This window comes from Balaenoptera borealis (genome assembly GCF_965194805.1).
Source record: "Balaenoptera borealis genome assembly, chromosome: 10".
NCBI lineage: Eukaryota > Metazoa > Chordata > Mammalia > Artiodactyla > Balaenopteridae > Balaenoptera > Balaenoptera borealis.
Window position 1 is genome coordinate 85,551,179 of NC_138874.1, and position 19,048 is coordinate 85,570,226.

The 19,048-nt window shown below is 39.0% G+C and overlaps 1 protein-coding gene across 6 annotated transcripts in view; it reads left to right on the forward strand.

Moving 5' to 3' along the window:
• Nucleotides 1-19,048, forward strand: part of PLCE1 (phospholipase C epsilon 1) — a 311,658-nt gene that overhangs the window by 26,197 nt on the left and 266,413 nt on the right. For all 6 annotated transcript variants that reach the window (XR_014248798.1, XM_082406420.1, XM_082406416.1 and 3 more), the window contains one exon: nt 12,806-14,359. Coding sequence is in view for 5 of the 6 variants with exons in the window: in XM_082406420.1 (XP_082262546.1) it covers nt 13,157-14,359 (1,203 nt within the window). In the remaining variant the exon portion in view is untranslated. The remainder of the gene's footprint in view (nt 1-12,805; nt 14,360-19,048) is intronic.

A 19,048-nucleotide genomic window follows, 5' to 3' on the forward strand; every position in this document is an offset into this window, starting at 1 on the left:
ATTGGTATTTCCCTGATGACTGATGATGTTGAACATCTTTTCATGTGCTTGTATTTCTTCTTTTGAAAAGAGATTATTCAAATCTTTGCCCATTTTTAAAGATTGTCTTGTCTTTTTATTATTGAGTTGTAGGAGATCTTTATGTATTCTGGATGCAGAGCTCTTGTTAGATATTTATATTACAAATATTTTCTACCATATTATGGCTTGCCTTTTGAAGAGCAGATATTTTTAATTGTGATACAGCTCACATTATCAATTGTTTTTCTTTTGTGGTTGTACTTTTGTGTTCAGTCTAAGAAATTTCTGCTTATTCCAGTGGTTATAAAGATTTTCTCCTATGCTTTCTTTTAGAAAGTTTATAATTTTAGCATTTATATTTAGGACTGTCATCCATTTTGGGTTAACTTTTGTGTATGGTATGAAGAAGGGATTGAGGTTCACTTTTTTTTTCCATACAGAAATGTTGCTGATCTGTCACAATTTGTTAATAGGCTGTTCCCGTTATATTATCTGGTGGAGTGTCTGTTCAAGTCTTTTGCCCATTTTTAAAAATTGGCTTATCTGGTTATTATTGAGTTATAAGAGTTTTTAATATATATTCTGGATACAAGAACTTTTCAGATATATATATTGTGACTATTTTCTCCCAATCTGTGACTTGCCTTTCTGTTTCTTAATGGTATTTTTTTTTTGAAGAGTGGAAGTTTTAAATTTTGATTAACTCCATTTTACCATTTTTTCCCTTTTATGGTTAGTGCTTTTCGTGTTCTAAGAAATGTGTCCGTATCCCAAGGTCATAAAGATTTCTCCTGTTTTCTTCTAGAAGTTTTATAGTTTTAGATTTTATGTTTAGCACAGTAAATCATTCTGAATTAATTGTTGTGTATTGTGATGTAGGGGTTGATGTTCACTGTTTTTCTATTTGGATCCAGGACCATTTATTGACTGTCCTTTCCCCATTGAATTACCTTTGCACCTTTGTTGAAAAGCCAATTGACTAAATGTGTTGTTCTATTTCTAGACTCTATTCTATTCCATTGACCTAAATTTCTATCCTTATGCTGATAGCACACCATCAAGTTTACTGTAGCTTTGTAGAAGTCTTGAAAATAGGTTGTGTAAGTCCTCCAATTTGTTCTCCCCTTAAAAATTATTTTGGTTACTCTAGGTTTTTTGAATTTTCCATGAATTTGCAAAATTCTTTCAATACTTGAAAATCAATTAGTATAGTTAACCATGTTAACTTTTTTTTTTTTACATCTTTATTGGAGTATAATTGCTTTACAATGTTTATATAATTATAATTGCTGTACAAGTTTCTGCTGTATAACAAAGTGAATCAGCTATATGTATACATATATCCCCATATCCCCTCCCTCTTGTGCCTCCCTCCCACCCTCCCTATCCCACCCCTCTAGGTGGTCACAAAGCACGGAGCTGATGTCCCTGTGCTATGCAGCTGCTTCCCACTGGCTATCTATTTTACATTTGGTAATGAATATATGTCAATGCTACTCTCTCACTTTTTAAGGAACCTCCATACTGTTCTCCATAGTGGCTGTATCAATTTACATTCCCACCAACAGTGCAAGGGGGTTCCCTTTTCTCCACACGTTCTCTGGCATTGATTGTTTGTAGATTTTTTGATGATGGCCATTCTGACTGGTGAGAGGTGATACCTCATTGTGGTTTTGATTTGCATTTCTCTAATGATTAGTGATGTTGAGCATCCTTTAAAGTGGGGTTTATCCCAGGAATGCAAGGATTCTTCGATATATGCAAATCAATCCATGTGATACACCATATTAACAAACTGAAGGATAAAAACCGTATGATAATCTCAACAGACGCAGAAAAAGCTTTCGACAAAATTCAACAACAACTTATGATAAAAACTTTCCAGGAAGTGGGCACAGAGGGAACTACCTCAACATAATAAAGGCCATATATGACAAACCCACAGCCAACATCGCTCTTAATGGTGAAAAACTGAAACCATTTCCTCTAAGATCAGGAACAAGACAAGGTTGCCCACTCTCACCACTGTTATTCAACATAGTTTTGGAAGTTTTAGCCACAGCAATCAGGGAAGAAAAAGAAAGAAAAGGAATCCAAATTGGAAAAGAAGTAAAACTGTCACTTTGCAGATGACATGATACTATACGTAGAGAATCCTAAAGATGCTAGCAGAAAACTACTAGAGCTAATCAATGAATTTGGTAAAGTAGCAGGATACAAAATTAATGCACAGAAATCGCTTACATTCCTATACCATGTTAACTTATTAGAGGAGAAAAATTATACAGTTATCTCAATAAATGCAGAAAAAGCATTGGGCAAAACTCATTTGTGATAAAAATTCCAGCAAACTAGGAATACAAAGAAACATGCTCAGTTTAACAAAGGGCATTTATGAGACACCTACACCTAACATCCTATTAAGTAATCATGTATAGAATACTCTTTAAGACTGAGAACATGGCAAGGATATGCACTCTTTATACTTATATTAGCATCAAAATTAGAGATCCTAGCAAGTGCAGAAAAGGAAGAAAAGAAACAAAATGTATACATTTTAGAAAGAAAGAAGCAAAATTCTTTATTTGAAGATGACATGGATGTCCGTGCAGAAAATTCTAAGTCACCTACAAATTATCTGCTAGAAGTAATAAGTGACCTTAGCAAGGGTATAAGTTATAATGTCTACACACAATAATCAATTGTATTTCTGCATTCTAGCAGCAAACAACTAGAAAATGAAATGTAAAATAATTCCATTTACAATAGCAGCACCGACATAGGAACAAATTTAACAAAAGACGTGCAAAACCTCTATATAGATGAATACAAAATATTAATCTGTGTAATCTATGTCTGAGCCTCTCAACCATCACTTTCCATTTTAGTTATTTTTTTAACTTTTTTTTTATTGAAGTATAGTTGATTTACAATGTTGTGTTAATTTCTGATGTACAACAAAGTGACTCAGTTATACACATATATACATTCTTTTTTATGTTCTTTTCCATTATGGTTTATCCCAAGATATTGAATATAGTTCTCTGTGCTATACAGTAGGACCTTGTTTATCCATTCTATATGTAATAGTTGGCATCTACTAACCCCAAACTCCCAGTCCATCGCTTCCCCATCCCCCCTCCCCTTTGGCAGCCACACGTCTGTTCCCTATGTCTGTGAGTCTGTTTCTGTTTTGTAGAGAGTCAACCATCATTTTCAAAGCAACAAATTCATTGTAGGACAAGGTGGAAGCAAATGTCGGACTTTCTTCTCTGGGCTTCCCTGCTCTCCAGGATTGTGGCTTCTCAGATCTAGCTGCCTTGGTAGCCCTCCACCACCTTCACGAAAGGTTCCAGATGAGCCAAAAATTCTTGAGGATTATAAGAAAATACTTTATGTTAATAATCTATTAAGAGTTCACATTCAGACAACAATGCCACGCATGGCTTGCTCTTCCCTGAGACTCCAGCGGGCTTTGTGGTTGGCCCTGCCTCTACACAGCATGGCTACTTTACACACCTGCTGTCCTCTGCCTCCTGCGAGCACACACAGTTCAGCTGTGTGACGTTCTGCAAGTGACACACACACTGTGAAAGCAGCCTGGCCCTGCAGCAGCTCTTCCATCTATGACATGCAGAAAATAGTCAAGAAGAGTCCCTCTTCCCCCAGTATCTACAGAGTTTTCTTTTTTTAGGTTGCTCTTATATAAGTATCACTCACCATGAGACAGCTGCTAGGCCTAGCTATCACACAATATGTCACATTCATAAAAACAGTAAACATGCAGGCATTATTCTACCTAAAAACAATAAAACCAATTTAATTCTAAGGCACATCTTGCTCCCAGTATTTTATTTTTAAAATACTGTTAGATGTCTATGACATCTAATCTAGTTTTAATACAAAGGTATTTCAACTTAAATATTATCTCTGAGGAAATCAGATATTGTTTTGGGCAAAGCTTTTAAGTCACAATAAAATAGTTATGAAACAGCAAAAAAGAGAAGATATGTATATATATACAGAGATGTGTGTATACATATACCTACATATATTCATATATATGTGGAGAGGGAAGCACGAGTACGAGTTAGCTACATCATGTTTATGGATTAGAAGCCTCAGTATGGTTAGGATGTTATCTTTCTCCAAATTGATATATTGATTAAAACCAATCCAAAACAAAGCCCTTGCAGACTGATGATAGTCTTTTTTTTTTTTTTAAAGTTTTTAAATTTATTTTTGGCTGCATTGGACTTTGTTGCTGTGCGTGGGCTTTCTCTAGTTGCGGAGAGCGGGGGTTACTCTTCGTTGCTGTGCGCGGGCTCTAGGTGTGCAGGCTTCAGTAGTTGCAGCACGTGGGCTCAGTAGTTGTGGCTCACGGGCTTAGTTGTTCCGTGGCATGTGGGATCTTCCTGAACCTGGGATTGAACCCGTGTCCCCTGCATTGGCAGGCGGATTCTTAACCACTGCACCACCAGGGAAGTCCCAGATTGATGATAATCTTGAGGATTGGGGTAAGGTTTGGATTTACCACACTAAATAATGTGACGCTCTGTTCCTTCTCAACTGATGTGGATGAAAGGATGAGAATAGTGTTTGGGGAAGATTTTTCTAAAAATTGTATGGGATGGATTGAAAGAGGAGGAGGTTAGAATTTGGGAGACTGGAAGCTCTTAAGTTCTAATGGGTTCTAAGGGGCAAGGATTGGGCTCAAATAGCCGTGGAAAGGAAGGAGAGAGTCAAATGCCTTTTGAGACCAAGTATATGCCTAGGTATAAGCCAGGAATGTGGGGTGCAGGGTCTCTGTAAAAATCCTTAAGTTTGAAGATGCAAGGTCTTTGTTTTTCAGAAGCTCTCAATCCACGCAGGGGTCCTACATTATCAATAACTACAATATAGTGTGCCGTGACATGCTATAGTGAGATGTGGGAAGAACTATGGGAAACACAGATGAGAGCAATTAATGCTGACAAGTGAGCATCAGAGAGGGCTATAGAGAGGAGATGCTGTTTAAGCTGGGTGATGGAGTCTTAGTTAAGTTAGAAGACAGTAGTAAGGGAAATGCAAGAGGCATTAAGTGCTAGGCTGGTTCAATAAAGGGCAAAAAGACCAGTGTGACAGGATGTCTTTTGCTTGAGGGTATTGGTCAGAGATGAAACTGGAAAAAATCGATTGGGACTAAATCATGGAGGGTCAAATACCATCTTCTACTGCCCACTTTTCCCTCTTCTCATCATCTCATCAAAAACATGAATCTTTATGTGCATGCGTCCTGTGAGTGTCAACACCATAATCCTATTTGCCTCCGCTCTTGGCTTAAAGTTAAATTCTACTAATGTCTGTATCCCTGTATTTCTGGGAGAGCAATAGGGAGAGAAGGGGCAATTTGCAAGCTGACTGGAGACTGTGTTTACAGTGAGGATTTCCTTTCCTTGGGAGTTTTACAATTGAGAATTAACCTGTATAGACAAACTTTTTTCATGATCCTCCATATTACTGTATCGGCAGACCTATCAATGTATTCATTCAAAAATATTTATTTGTGTAACTTTCTCATCTACCTGTCAATCAACTCCTGATATCCAGTGTACACAGAGTAGAAAGATTAAGGTCTCTCTGAGTTTTCTGGGTCATAGTCTAGCATCAAACTCTGAAACTTTTCTAATGAAGAGAGTAGAAGTCACAAAGGATTAAGTCCTTGGGGTCTTGGAAAATGATCTAGATGGGTACACCAGTGCCCTTTGGGAGTGTTTTAACATCTTTGTTTCTATGTGACTTATGGAATTTCTGTCATCATAGTTCAGAGAAAGGAGGTCAGGAGAGGCTGGAACAGCAGACATTCAGTGGAGAAGAAAGAGTGAAGACTGACTCATATCATGCAGAGTTTGGGTGTGGGTGTGTACATACACCTACAACTGTGCACTCCATGTGCCTGTGGTTGGGAGAAAGGGAGGAAAGGGTTGTGCAGACATAATATTTTCTTTAATCTCTTTGCTGAGTGGACTTTGGAGGAGAGCATGCATAAGTAAATAACTGTGGCATGGCTGTTTGTCTGTCATACACATGATACTCAAAGGGACTCTATAAAATCCTGTAAGTTAAGATGCAAATAGAACTATTCTGTTACCAACTTTGTTGGTTACCCTAGTATTTCTCTTCCATGACGGTGAAATTACTGAGCAATTTTCAGTTTCTTTGATTAGTTTTTTTTTTTAAATAAATTTATTTATTTATTTATTTTTAGCTGTGTTGGGTCTTCGTTTCTGTGCGAGGGCTTTCTCTGGTTGTGGCGAGAGGGGGCCACTCTTCATTGCGGTGCGCGGGCCTCTCACTACGGGCCTCTCACTATCGAGACCTCTCTTGTTGCGGAGCACAGGCTCCAGACGCGCAGGCTCAGTAGTTGTGACTCACGGGCCCAGTTGCTCCGCGGCATGTGGGATCCTCCCAGACCAGGGCTCGAACCCATGTCCCCTGCATTGGCAGGCAGATTCTCAACCACTGCGCCACCAGAGAAGCCCTCTTTGATTAGTTGAAATGTTCTCCTACGAGCTTCAGATGAATTCACGGTTATGCATTGTATTTTCTTCATCTTTCTTTACAACGCTCATTCTACCCGAATATGGATAAAAATAATTGCTACCTCTTTGTAAAGTTCCAGCTCAGATCTCCCTCCATCAGAGCTTTACTGATCCCCTGGTCCTCGGCCATCTTGCTTTCTGAACCCTGTGGAATATAACAGGTGCTTAGTAAATAATTGACAATTGTCTAGTACATTAGTTTTTGTTGTTGTTGTTATGCTCCACATCCTTCCAACACCTACAGTTAGAAAAGACAATATGCTTGTATTTAATATTTTTCTAATTTTACTATTTTTTATGACACAAAGCATTCCATCTGGTTTAAGAGCATAAAATTGGAAATGTAGTAGGAATTAGGGACTATAACTTTCCCTCCAATGCAGGAATTTTCTATGTAGCTTCCTTGTTGCACTCCTCTGTACTCTTAAATACTCTGAGCCTCATTCATAAAATGGGGACGACAATAGTACTCATCTTTATTAGTTAGGAACAGATCTGGATGCCTGTGACAGAAAACCTAAAATAGTGGTAGCTTAAAGAAGATAGCATTTTATTTTTCTCTCTTCCAAATCTAGGAAACAGGCACAGTGGCTTCTATCTTGTTTCTTTGCTATGCAAGGCATCTATTCTCATGTTTACCTCACAGTCTGATATGGCTGCTTTAGCTCCAGCCATCATGCCTTCCCTGCAGCCAGCAGAAGGGAGAAAGAAGAGGAGAGAAGGGCACACTCTCTCCCTTCAAGGACACTGTCCATAAGTAACAAGCCATTCTGCTTATATCTAATTAACACTAACTTATTTGTATCACTACATCTAGCTGTAGGGGAGGCTAATAAAGGGATGGCCATATGCTTCACTAAAATTCAGAAGTTCTATTATTGAGGAAAATGAGAACAGATTTGGGGGGACAATTAACAAGTCTCTGTCACCCTACTGATAATTTTATGAGATAAAAGATGAAGATGAAATGAGATAATATGTACACTGTGCTTAGAACATGCCTGACATACAATACATGCTCAATAAGTATTAGCCATTGTTTTTATAATTAAACATTATAGGCAGTCATTCATCCACTCTATTATTTGTTCAACAGACATTGAATACCTACTATGCTGAACATCATACCTCTCCTGTTTAAATCTTTCTATCGACAATGAGGAGAAGACTGCTGTCCAAGATAGCCTGTCCTTTGTGGAACAGCTCTAAAAGTTAGGGAATTATTTATCAAACTAAGCCAAAGCATGCCTCCCCAATAATTCATTTGTTTTGGCCCTGATCTTACCTTTTGAAACTGTGAAACAAGCCTTTTTCCTCATCTCAGTTCTTCAAATATATGAAAATGGCTAATAAGCCTCACGCTTAGTTTTCTGGCTCTAAACAGGCATTTTGTTAACTCATTTATTTAGTGTGTAGTTTGGCAAACTTTTTCTGTAAAGGGCTAGATGGTAAATATTTCTGGCTTTGCAGGTCACATGGTCTCTGTCACAATTTCTCAACTCTACCACTGTAACGTGAAAGTAGCCATGGACATTATATAAATGAATGGCCATGACTGTGTTCCTATAAAATTTTATTTACAAAAACAGATAGCAGGCCAGATTTTGGCCTGGTGCTGTAGTTTGCTAGCCCTCTGATTTAGCCCATGGAAACTTATCAACAAGGTTATTTATGACTGATATTCCCCTACTCTGAAGCTGAAAACTTACTCTGTGACACTCCTGATTCTTCTTATACCTTTCATTTCTTTTTCTTGTCTTACTACAAGATTTGGCTAGGATTTCTAGCTGGGATTGGCTAGGATTTCTAGCACCCCCTGCGTCTCCATAACTTTACTTCCTGGCCGATCATTTCCCTTGACACATTATCTATCCCAATTCATCTCTAGCTTGGAAATGCTACCTTGACAAGCCTTCTCTTGTTCTGCCATATTCTTAACTCACATATTGTTTGACCTCTCCCAGGCTGGCCCTTCTCCAATCTTCCCCACAAACCTGTGCACATTAAGAAACGAAGAATCCTTTTTTCCCTCCTTTTCTTTTTCAAATCTGTTAGACTCTGATCTTCATTTGGGCTTCAGTTAACGGTCTAATGCTAACTATATCTCTAACCAAACCCAACTTCCCTCAAAGACAACCTAGAGGAGATAGGTAGAAAATTAACATTTACTGATGGGCCAGGCACTGCTGACATTTGCAACATGTGTGTTTCATTCCAATGTTATAGACGTGGTAAGGGCAGTTTGAGATTGATCATATAACCAGCTGTGGTCATGAAGCTGAGATTCAGGGAGTCAATCCCAGTTACAGAATAGAAATTCAAATTTGACTGGGCCTGAGGAGTGGAGTGTGTGAATCTGGCAAAAGTAATTCAACACCATATCACAAATACAACAGAGTTGCTAAACTCTGGTCATCTTCTCTCATCAAGACATTTACAAGGCATAGAATAACAAACATTTGCACTGAACTTTTGGTTTTCAGAACATTTCCTTCACAGTTTTATGGAGTAGGTGATTTTATTTCAGTTTTACAGGAGAGGAAATCAAACCGCAAAGTGGTTAAAATATTTGCCGGAATTGCCAGGCGCCAGCGTCTTACTGTTTCTCTCTAGGAGAGTCCACAATTGCTCTTCTCGTAAAAGTCCGTGCACCTCTTTTCTAGCTAACTCCTTATTGTCTTTCATACCTCAGCTCGGTCATCATCTTTTCCAGGAAATACTTCCTGCAGTCACTCCCACCTTGTGCCCACCATCTGATTTAGATGCTCTTCCTCTGTGTTAACCCAGATCATCACCTTATTTGCACTGTATCTTAACCGATGATGCACTAGCTTGTAAGGAAATCAAGGGCACATCCTTGCCTCATTTAATTTTGTACTCAATAAATATTTGTCGAATAAAGGAATGACGTGAGATGGAGCCAAGTCAGTGCTCCAGGGAGTCATTTTCCTGGGATGTTGCTCAGTCCTGGTTACACCTGGAGGCAAAACAGAAACCTCAGCCTCTTCCAGAGACAAATGTAAATAAAAGAGGATCCTCCCAGGAGCCATCGATCTCTGCAGCCAGGGGACATCAGAAATTCAAACCTGTGGGGTTTTAGACTAGATAGCAAAGAAAGCAGCATAACTGTGGAGAAGAGCATAGGTTCTAGAGTCAGGCTTCTTGGATTTGAATCCTGACTTCACCATTTTCCAGCTGTGTGATCTTTGGCAAGTGACTTAGCTTTTCTCTGCTTGGGTTTTTAATCTCTCAAACGTGGATAATGATGGAACTCATCTATATTAGTTACTTATTGCTGTGCAACAAATTATCCCCAAAACTTAATGCCTCAAAACAATAAACAGTTATTATCTCACAGTTTCTGTGGGTCAGGAATTTGGAAAGGGCTCAGGTGAGTGCTTCTGGCTCTGGATCACTGGTGAGGTTACAGTCAAGAACTCGACTGAGGCTGCCTTCATGTGGAGGCTTGACTGAGGTTAGAGGATCACTTTCCAAGATGGCTCACTCAAGTAGCCGTCGGCAGGAGGCTTCAGTTCTTGCCACAGGGAACTCTCCTTATGACATGGTAGCTGATTTCCCCCAGAGAAAGCAAGAGAGGAAGAGCCAGGAAGAAACTCCGATGACTTTTATGAGCTATTCTCAGAAGTCATACACTGTTACTTCCATGATATTGTCTGTGTTAGAAGGACATCACTAAGTACAGCCCACATTCAAGGAAAGGGGAATCAGTCTCCACCTTTTGAAAGGAGGAGTATCACAGAATTTGTGGACATATTTTAAAACCATCACACTATCTGGTAGAGTTGAGTGAGAATTACATGAGATAAGAATTATAAAATGCTTAGAACAGGACTTAAGCAGCACCTACCTTGAATTACCTTCCTCATGGGTTAGAAAGGACAGATGAACTGTCAATCTGAAGGCTTTGGCTTGAAAAATTACATTCCTCTAAAAAATGGAGCAAAGATATTGAAAGCTGGTGCCATAAGCCATTAAAGTATTCAGTATAGTTCTTGACATGAAAAGTTGTTCATGTTTTGAATTTTTAAAAGCAGGTATAAAACAGCATGTACAGTGTGATCTGGTATGTGTGTAATTATATACTTATATCTCTGTATGTTAATGCATAGGGAGCATTCTGGACGGAGGTTCCTCGTAGTATTAATCATGGTTATCTCCGGGTGGTGGAATTTGTGTTAAGGTAAAAAAAATTGTATGTGTTTTTCTGCATTGTTTGAATTGTTTTATACTGAGCATATATCTACAAAAATAAGAGAGGCATTTTCCGAAGAAAATAAAAAAGAAACCAAGTTGGAAGGAAGACACAAAAGGTGGAAAGGGTTAGGATGTTGTACCAGGACGTTGCTGCTCTGGGTGGGCTGGTTTGTTCCCTGTGATGTATATGATTGATAAGGTGTCCTCTGATTCTTCAAGGTAGTTGTGAAGACCTGCATGTGCTGAGAGCAGGTGAGAGTTTGTGACTGTCCTTGCTTGAGGGGACATATATGGAAGAGAGGAAAAGGAGGAAGCAAGGAGAAGAGGGACACCTGAGTGGCAAAGAGCAAAGACAGGGCGAATCTGGTGTTGACAGCAGAGCCTGAATGCTCATCAGTTGCCTTGGGAAGAACAGCTTTACCTATAAAGGAACAGTATACTTGTGATGGGCACCCTATGGGCCCAGAGTGCCTTGCATATCCTTTATAATTGCACTTGCAACATTGGACTGAAATCTGTTCAATTCTTTCTCCTTAACAGACTTGCAAGCAGATCCTGGCTTTCTAGCCCATTACACAGTTCCCAACAGAGAGCAGCATTCAATAATTTGGAGAATAAAATAGGCTAAATTATTTTTTTAAATAATGTCTTTCACAAATTGAAAATGTTTATGTCAGTTGACATTCAACTGAATAATTTATTCAAATGAAACAGAGGGAGTTAAAAATGTATATACTTTATGGGAAAAAATTAGAAACACTGCCCAAAGATGCTCTTTGAAAGGTTTAAATCTATCATTTGTCTCCCATTTGTTGCATCTGTTCTTTGTTCACCTTTCCCTTTTTTCTGCCTTCTTTTTTATTATTTGAAAAAAATTTTAAGATTCTAATATCTTTACTTACTTCCTATATTTTTTTTGTTAAAGTGGTTGTACTGGGGCTTATAGTATACATCTTTGGCTTATGACAACCTGACTTTAAGTAATGTTATCCCGATTCATGTAGAAAATAATCTTATAACAATATATTTCCATTTTCTCTCTCTTGACCTTTGTGCTATTATTGTCATATATTTCACTTCTGCATTTTTAGTAACTCCACAATACATTGTTATTATTTTTGCTTTAAATGGTCAGTTATCTTAAGTTATTTAAAAAGTAAGAAAAAATTGTATTTATCCACATATTTAACATTTTTCATAATCTTTATTTCTTTTTATAGATTCAGATTTCTATCAGGTATCATTTTCCTTCTGCCTAAAGGACTTCTTTTACCATTTCTTATATGTAAGTTTGCAAGTGATGAATTCTTCCAGCGTTTTATGTCTAAAAAGTCCTTATTTCATTTTTGTTTTCAAAAGATTTTTGCTGAGTATAGAAGTCTAAGTAGGCAGTATATATATATATATATATATTTTTTCCCCCCCCAGTACTTTAAAGGTTTACTCCACTGTCTTCTGGCTTGTATTGTTTCTATGAGAAGCCTGCTATCATCCTTATCTTTGCTCCTCTCTACTTCATGTGTCTTCTTTCTCTAACTTCCTTGGCCTCGTTGAATTCTCAACTACTTCTCTTTAAATTAGACACACTGTTGGGTTTCATCTGGGTCCCACCTCCTTCCCCGGTAGCCTAAAAACTCTCAAGCTGTAAGCTAGGGCATTTATAGAGCTCACCTTATTTGTTTTTTTCTTCTTTCAGGGATCATTGTTCTATGTTGCCTGTTGTTCAATATCTGAAAACCATTATTTCATTATTTTTTTCTGATATTTTTTCAGTTGTTTAAGGAAGGATATAAATCTGGTCTCTGTTACTCCATTCTGGCTGGAAACAGAAGTTCTGAAATATTGAATCAGAAAAATGAAACCAACTTCTGATTGCAAAACTCCTTACTCAAAATGGATTCATATTTTGCTTTAGCTTAGAATTATGAGTTCATTTTTGAAAATCTGTTTAGTGCCACAGTGTTTGACATTATCCCTTTTTCTCACAGGATACTTTCGAACTGGATTTTTAAATCATTGTAAGCCAGTGATGAATCAGAGGTTACAGAATGCAATGTCGAATAAAAGTCTTCGAAAGAATTGCTTCAAATGACCAAAGAAAGAAAATTGATCTACCACCTTAAAACCTTGATCTAGAAGAACATACTGCACATGGTAGGAAGTGATAACTGGGGAAATTTATTTGGCTCTTAATGCACCTAAATGAAGGAATTGTCACTTTGTTCCTCAGAGGGCTTGTACACCTGAGATTATTTTAATAACCCATAGTTTTATTAACATTTTGACATGATCACAAACGAGGAGAAACAGCAATAGCTAAAGCCTGCTCATTGGTCAAGATGACTTCTGAAGAAATGGCAGCTTCTGTTCTCAGACCTGTGACTCAGCGAAAAGTGATATCTGCTCAGTCGGCTGTAGATGAAAGTAATGATAAGGTCTCGGACATCAATGTTCCAAAGGCGCATCCTGTCAGGCAGAGCGGGGAGACTTCTCATACCATCTCACAACTAACGAAACTTACAGAAGAATCTTCTGGAAGCAACTTGCCCCAGATTCTCTCAGTAGCAAGGGAGAAAATAACGAGTGATGAGAACAGTAATGAAAAGTGCTGGGAGAAAAGCATACCAGACTCTGTGAAAAACCTTAACATTAACTGCAACAACATACTGAAAAACCATCAGCGTTGCCTTCCTCAGAGCCAGTTTTATGAAACGTGCGATTCTACCACAGAGGAAAGCCTGTGTTTGGAAACTGGAATCCCGTCTTCACTGGAAAGAAAGGTGTTCCCTGGAATTCAACTGGAAATAGACAGACCTCCCGCGGGCATTAGTCCATTAGGAACTCAATCAGCCATCATAGAGACGGGCAGGGCACACCCTGACAGCAACATGGCGGTATTTCACTTTCAGTATGAAGTGGACAGAAGAATGTCAGACACTTTCTGTCCCCTATCAGATAACTTGATTTTGGATGATTGTGGAAACTGTGTACTACCTGCTGTTGGTGGGGAACAAAAGAACAATTACATGGCGTATACTTGTAAACTGATGGAATTGGCAAGTAACTGTGACAATAAGAATAGGCAGCTGCAGTATGATCATTGTGACCCCTTGAATGACAAATACTTGTGCTTTGAAGGCTCTTGCCCGAAGGCCGATGTAGTATGCTCAAGTGACACCTTTTGCAGGGAGGATTTTACTGACAGCCCATCTGCCAAGACCTTTCTGAGCCATTTTGAGGACTTCCCTGATAATTGTGAAGATGTAGAAGAAGATTTATTCAAAAGCAAGAAGGAGCGGTCCACTTGGTTAGTGAGGAGATTTTGTAAAAATGACAGGGAAGTAAAGAAATCTGTATATACTGGGACAAGGGCAATTGTGAGAACTCTGCCTTCTGGTCACATTGGGCTGGGGGCTTGGAGTTACGTTGATCGGAAGAGAACCGGTCTCTTACTGCCTTGTGGGAGAGTCATGGAACGGCTGTCAACAGTGGTGACTAGGCAAGATGGGAGCCAGTGTCTGTCCGAAGCCCAGTGGTATCCGGTAAGAGTTAAAGTTTCTTTTGATCAATTCTTTACAGTTGATTTTTTTAAAAATCCAAATCTCCATTGTCTTAATTCATGGGAAATTTTCAGTTCTGGCAAATGATTCTTAGAGGAAGCATTTGTAGTTTTTGGAAACTAGTAGAGCTAACAGATACTGGAATTGATAGCTATCAAGATTGTGTTAATGCCACAACAATATAAGTAACAAAATACACATACATATGTCATCAGGATAGAAGAAATTAGGGAGAGCCCCTGGTTACTGTACACAGGATTATAAGATGGAGACAACTGGGATTGGGAAAATGGCTCCCTCAACTGATTGTCTAGTTGTGTCCTTTGGAGATACCTGCTTCTGTCCTCTTCTACCATGTAGTTCATTGTTTGCTTTTAGGTTGCAAGGCCTAAAGGAACTTAAATCTGTTTTCCTCCGTTTTCTAGGCAATGCTCCCAGTTCCTTCCCTCTTCACCCTTTTTATGCCATAGGCCCTTTTGGCAATTTGGTAAAGTCTTTAAACTGAGAAGAGCACTTTTAAATGCATCAAACGAAGTACAAAGGATCATAAAAGACACAGATTATGTGGATATACATTTATCAAGATAATTTTGGAATTGTACTATAGCAGAGTACCATAATGGCATAATGCAATAATGGCATCTAGCAATGTGATAACGATCATAATTTCAAAGTAGTGATGAATGTTAGGAGGGAATGGTTTGCCTGGGGCTTTCCCAGTTTTAGCACTGCAAGTCCCATGTTCTGGGAAGCCACTCAGTCTTGGGCAAACCAGGGCAGTTGGTCACCCTAATTATAAATACTATTTTAGGCCTCTTCCATGACTATAATATATAGAAATATCTGTGGTTTCTGTTGGTGACAAAAATCACAGGTACTGCTAGTATTACTGAAGTTTGTTGCTTACCTTCATAATTGAAGGAAATGCTAAATTTCTATTTGAGATTAATACAAAAATTTTTTTTCATCCAAATTTCTGGGCTCTCTGAGTTCTAGCCACAGTTCCCCCTCTTTAAGTTAAGATTCCTGCTTTAGAAATGCACACAATTAGCTGCCCACTCTTGGACCTGATCCTTGCATCGGAAGCCAGCACCATGTATCATCTTGGTTTTTCCCTTCTCTGGCTAAATAGCCCTACTTCCTTCAACTGATCTTCATGGAAGAACCCTTTCTATAACTCTTGCATTTCAGTTTTGCACAGTTCCTTAAAACCTGGCCCAGTAAATAAAACCTGGTCTAGAACATCCCTTTTATTGAAATATGACTAGTATATTTTTATTTTAATCATCATCAACCATGGGAGCTAATGTTTATTGTGCATTTTACATGTGCCAGGCATTGGGCCAAATAACTTACATACTTGATTTCATGCAGTCATCTCAACTACCTTCTGATATGGTCTGATTATTAACCCCATTGTATTGCTAAGAAAACCGAGTCTCAAGGGAATTCTGTACCTTGCCCACAATCACTTAGCTAGTAAGTGGTATAACTAGGACTGTAATCCAGGCAACTCACACTCTTAGTTTCTCGAGATCAAGAAAGATATAAAATTTAGATTAAGCTTTCCAAGGAAGGAAAGAATTCTGTTCTTTTCACTGTATGTTGATTGAGTAGCCCCACTCACTAATGCTTATAGTATCTCAGACTTCTCGTGTTCCACACGGTGGCTCTAACCCTGGTTATGTGTTAGAATCAATGTCCAGGCTCCACCCCAGACCCTCTGAATCAGAATCACTGGGGTAGGGCACAGCATGAATAATTTCTCAAAGTTCCCCTGGTGGTTCTATGATTCTATGGAGTTGAGAACCACTGACCAGGAGCTTAAACTGAGCTCTTTGCTTTTTGGTCAGGACATTTCGGGAATATTTGCTCTGCCCTAAATTCCCTGACCCGGCTCTGGCTCTCAAGAGTGTCAGGGCTGCCCTGGGAGCCTGCCTGAAAAGTGACAGCTTGCAGGCCCTTCTCTCTGTACATTTGATGGGCACTTCAACCCAGCAAGTGTCAAGGGATATGGTTTTGAATCTTCATCTGGTTCGTCATGAAACCTGAGTCAAGAGTTGGTGTCAGCTCCCCACATGCTCCCCAGCTCTTCTGACAGAATTTTGTCCACACAGGAGAAAAAAGCTCATTCCAGGCATGTGTATCCTGCCTGCACTATGGTGACTTGTCCAGTGCTGACCGTGAGACTGCTGCTGATGGCAACACGTCATCCCACTGAAAAATGCATTGATTTTAAAATCCATGTGCACTTGAAACTGAACATTAAGAACACAACAGAAATTTAAATACAGCAAAGTAAATGGAAGTAGATGGCTTGAAACCATTATCAGAGTTCCCCATACACTTATACAGTCATGAGGGTCATGAATCTGATGTCAATTTCAGGATAATTTTTGGCATGCCTTTATTCATTCCTCCAGTTTCTGGAGCCCTGCCACTTCTTCTGAGAATGTTCACTGGTCCCTAGCTCAAACCTGTCCCTTTCTGTCTGTCAGAGGCCTTGGGATGGGTAATTTCCAAAGAAAAGAACCAAAGAGAAGATGCAAGTCATCTTTTTCCTGCTTCTTAGTCTCTGGAGGCTGGGAGAGCCTGCCACACCTCCTGCAGAGTAAACCTCAGGAACTTCTCTCTCCTTCTCTCTGTCTGGGCTTCCTGGAGGCTGTGGGCATTTTTATTAACCCTAAATATGAAGCTGGGGGATGGGCCAATGGTCCTCCTGTTCGTTCGTTTGTTCATTCTTTCTTTTTTTTTTTTTTTTTTTTTGTAGTTAATTTACAATGTTGTGTTAGTTTCTGGTGCACAGCAAAGTGATTGTTTTATTTATATATATATATATATATATATATATATTATTTTTCATATTCTTTTCCATTAAAGATACTGAATATAGTTCCCTGTGCTATACAAGTATGACATTGTTGCTTATTCTCCTGTCCTTTCTTAAGGGTAATTTCTAAAAGGGAGAGCCTTTTTTGAACATTCAAACATGGCAGGAATGAATCAATAGTCTCTAAAGTATCGTATTATCTCTGCATCTCATTCTTTAGTTTGAGTCTGGTGGAAATCCTTCCCAAAAGTTGCACAGATGAATTATAGCCCCTTTCCCCCTGCTCCTGTAAATTCCATCCTCCACCTAAAAAAACTGCAGACCCCCAAGGTTATGCTCCTGTTCCTGTTCTTTGATTATTTCACGTGTCCGTCCTGGCTCTCCAATCAGATTGTAAGTTTATTAAGGTCAAGAAATGGCCCTACCTTTTGTATACTCTTCATGGTGCAAGCACGATGCCAAGTATTAAGAAAACAGGACAATGCCATGCTTAGACTCATGGTCTGTGGAGTCAGTCGCCCTGAATTGAAATTGTGGCTTTGACTCCAACACCTACTGGCCATGTGACCTTGGGCAAGTTGTTTAACCTCCTTGTCCCTAATTGCCTTAAAGGTAAACTGGGAATAATGGTTCTTGGGGGTTAAATGAAATGCTACCATAAAGTCCTCTGCACAGTGCCTGGCCCCTCTTCTCACCCGGGGCTGTTTATCTTGAGCTTTGCCATGAACTGTCCCCACCTCCTTCTACTCTTTGGTGCCTTCTCACACAGGGATGTTTACCGCGCTATACATTTGAAGGTATGTCCTTCCATCTATGATGTGGTAGCTTGCTTAATCCCTCCCACAGATTTAGAGTATGTGTTATTTGTCCAGTTAGTTCCTTTGCCTCACATTAAAAAATTTTTTTCTTGTATGCCTTCGTCAAAATGACCCAATTAATTTATGTTTGCACAGCTGTGCAGGGAAGAATGGATTTGAATGGGAGACATTAATGAGGATGAATGCTTGCTGACTGACTAACCATATTGGTATCCTCCTCCTCCTGCCTGTAAAAAATTAAAACCTACCCCTTATTCAGTTACAACCCCCCTTGCCTGCTTTCGATTTATTGGCTCAACTAGACGGCATATTTTGGCAAGTGGCTAAAGTCTCCAGGTTAAATGTTGGTTAAAGGTGCTTTTCCTTTAAAAAAAATTCTCCCCTTGCCTGAATTTTGGGGAGTTTGAGTACCTAGAGTTATTCTGAATAGGAAGTACAAGAGGATCCTGCCTCTGCTGGAATCACTCATGTAACCTAGTTCTGCGTGCACTGAATGATGGAACATGGAGAATGTGAAGGTGGCAGGGCAGACAGCCCACCAGGTCCTGTTTTATTGCTTCATTTGTTTCCCTGCCTTGATCCACAAGAGGATTTACCATGAAAGAATATATACAACAAAATAGAAAAAATGAAGTTTTACTTTTTAGAAATCAGACTAGGAAAACTAAATTAGAAACCAGCTTCTATGTTGCTATTCCCTGTTCTGCTTTCTGCCTTCTAAAATGTGTCTTTCTCCTTCACATTTTAGTCTATTCTCTAGCAGAGAAAATTAAACTTAAGAGGCAGTGAAAAATATTTGAGTGTTTAACATAAATGCCTTTGTCAGCATATATGTCCTGGATTCTTTATTTTCTCTATTATGTGTAAAGGGACCAGCCGATAATAAATTCATCTTCTAAGTTGTAACTGTTATGGATGATCAAATATCCGTTGAGCCCTGCTGTCCAGTGTTGTAATAGATGGCAGTTGAAATAGCAACATGTCTTGTTTTCTTATCTGGAAATTTGGTCTCCCTGCAACTTG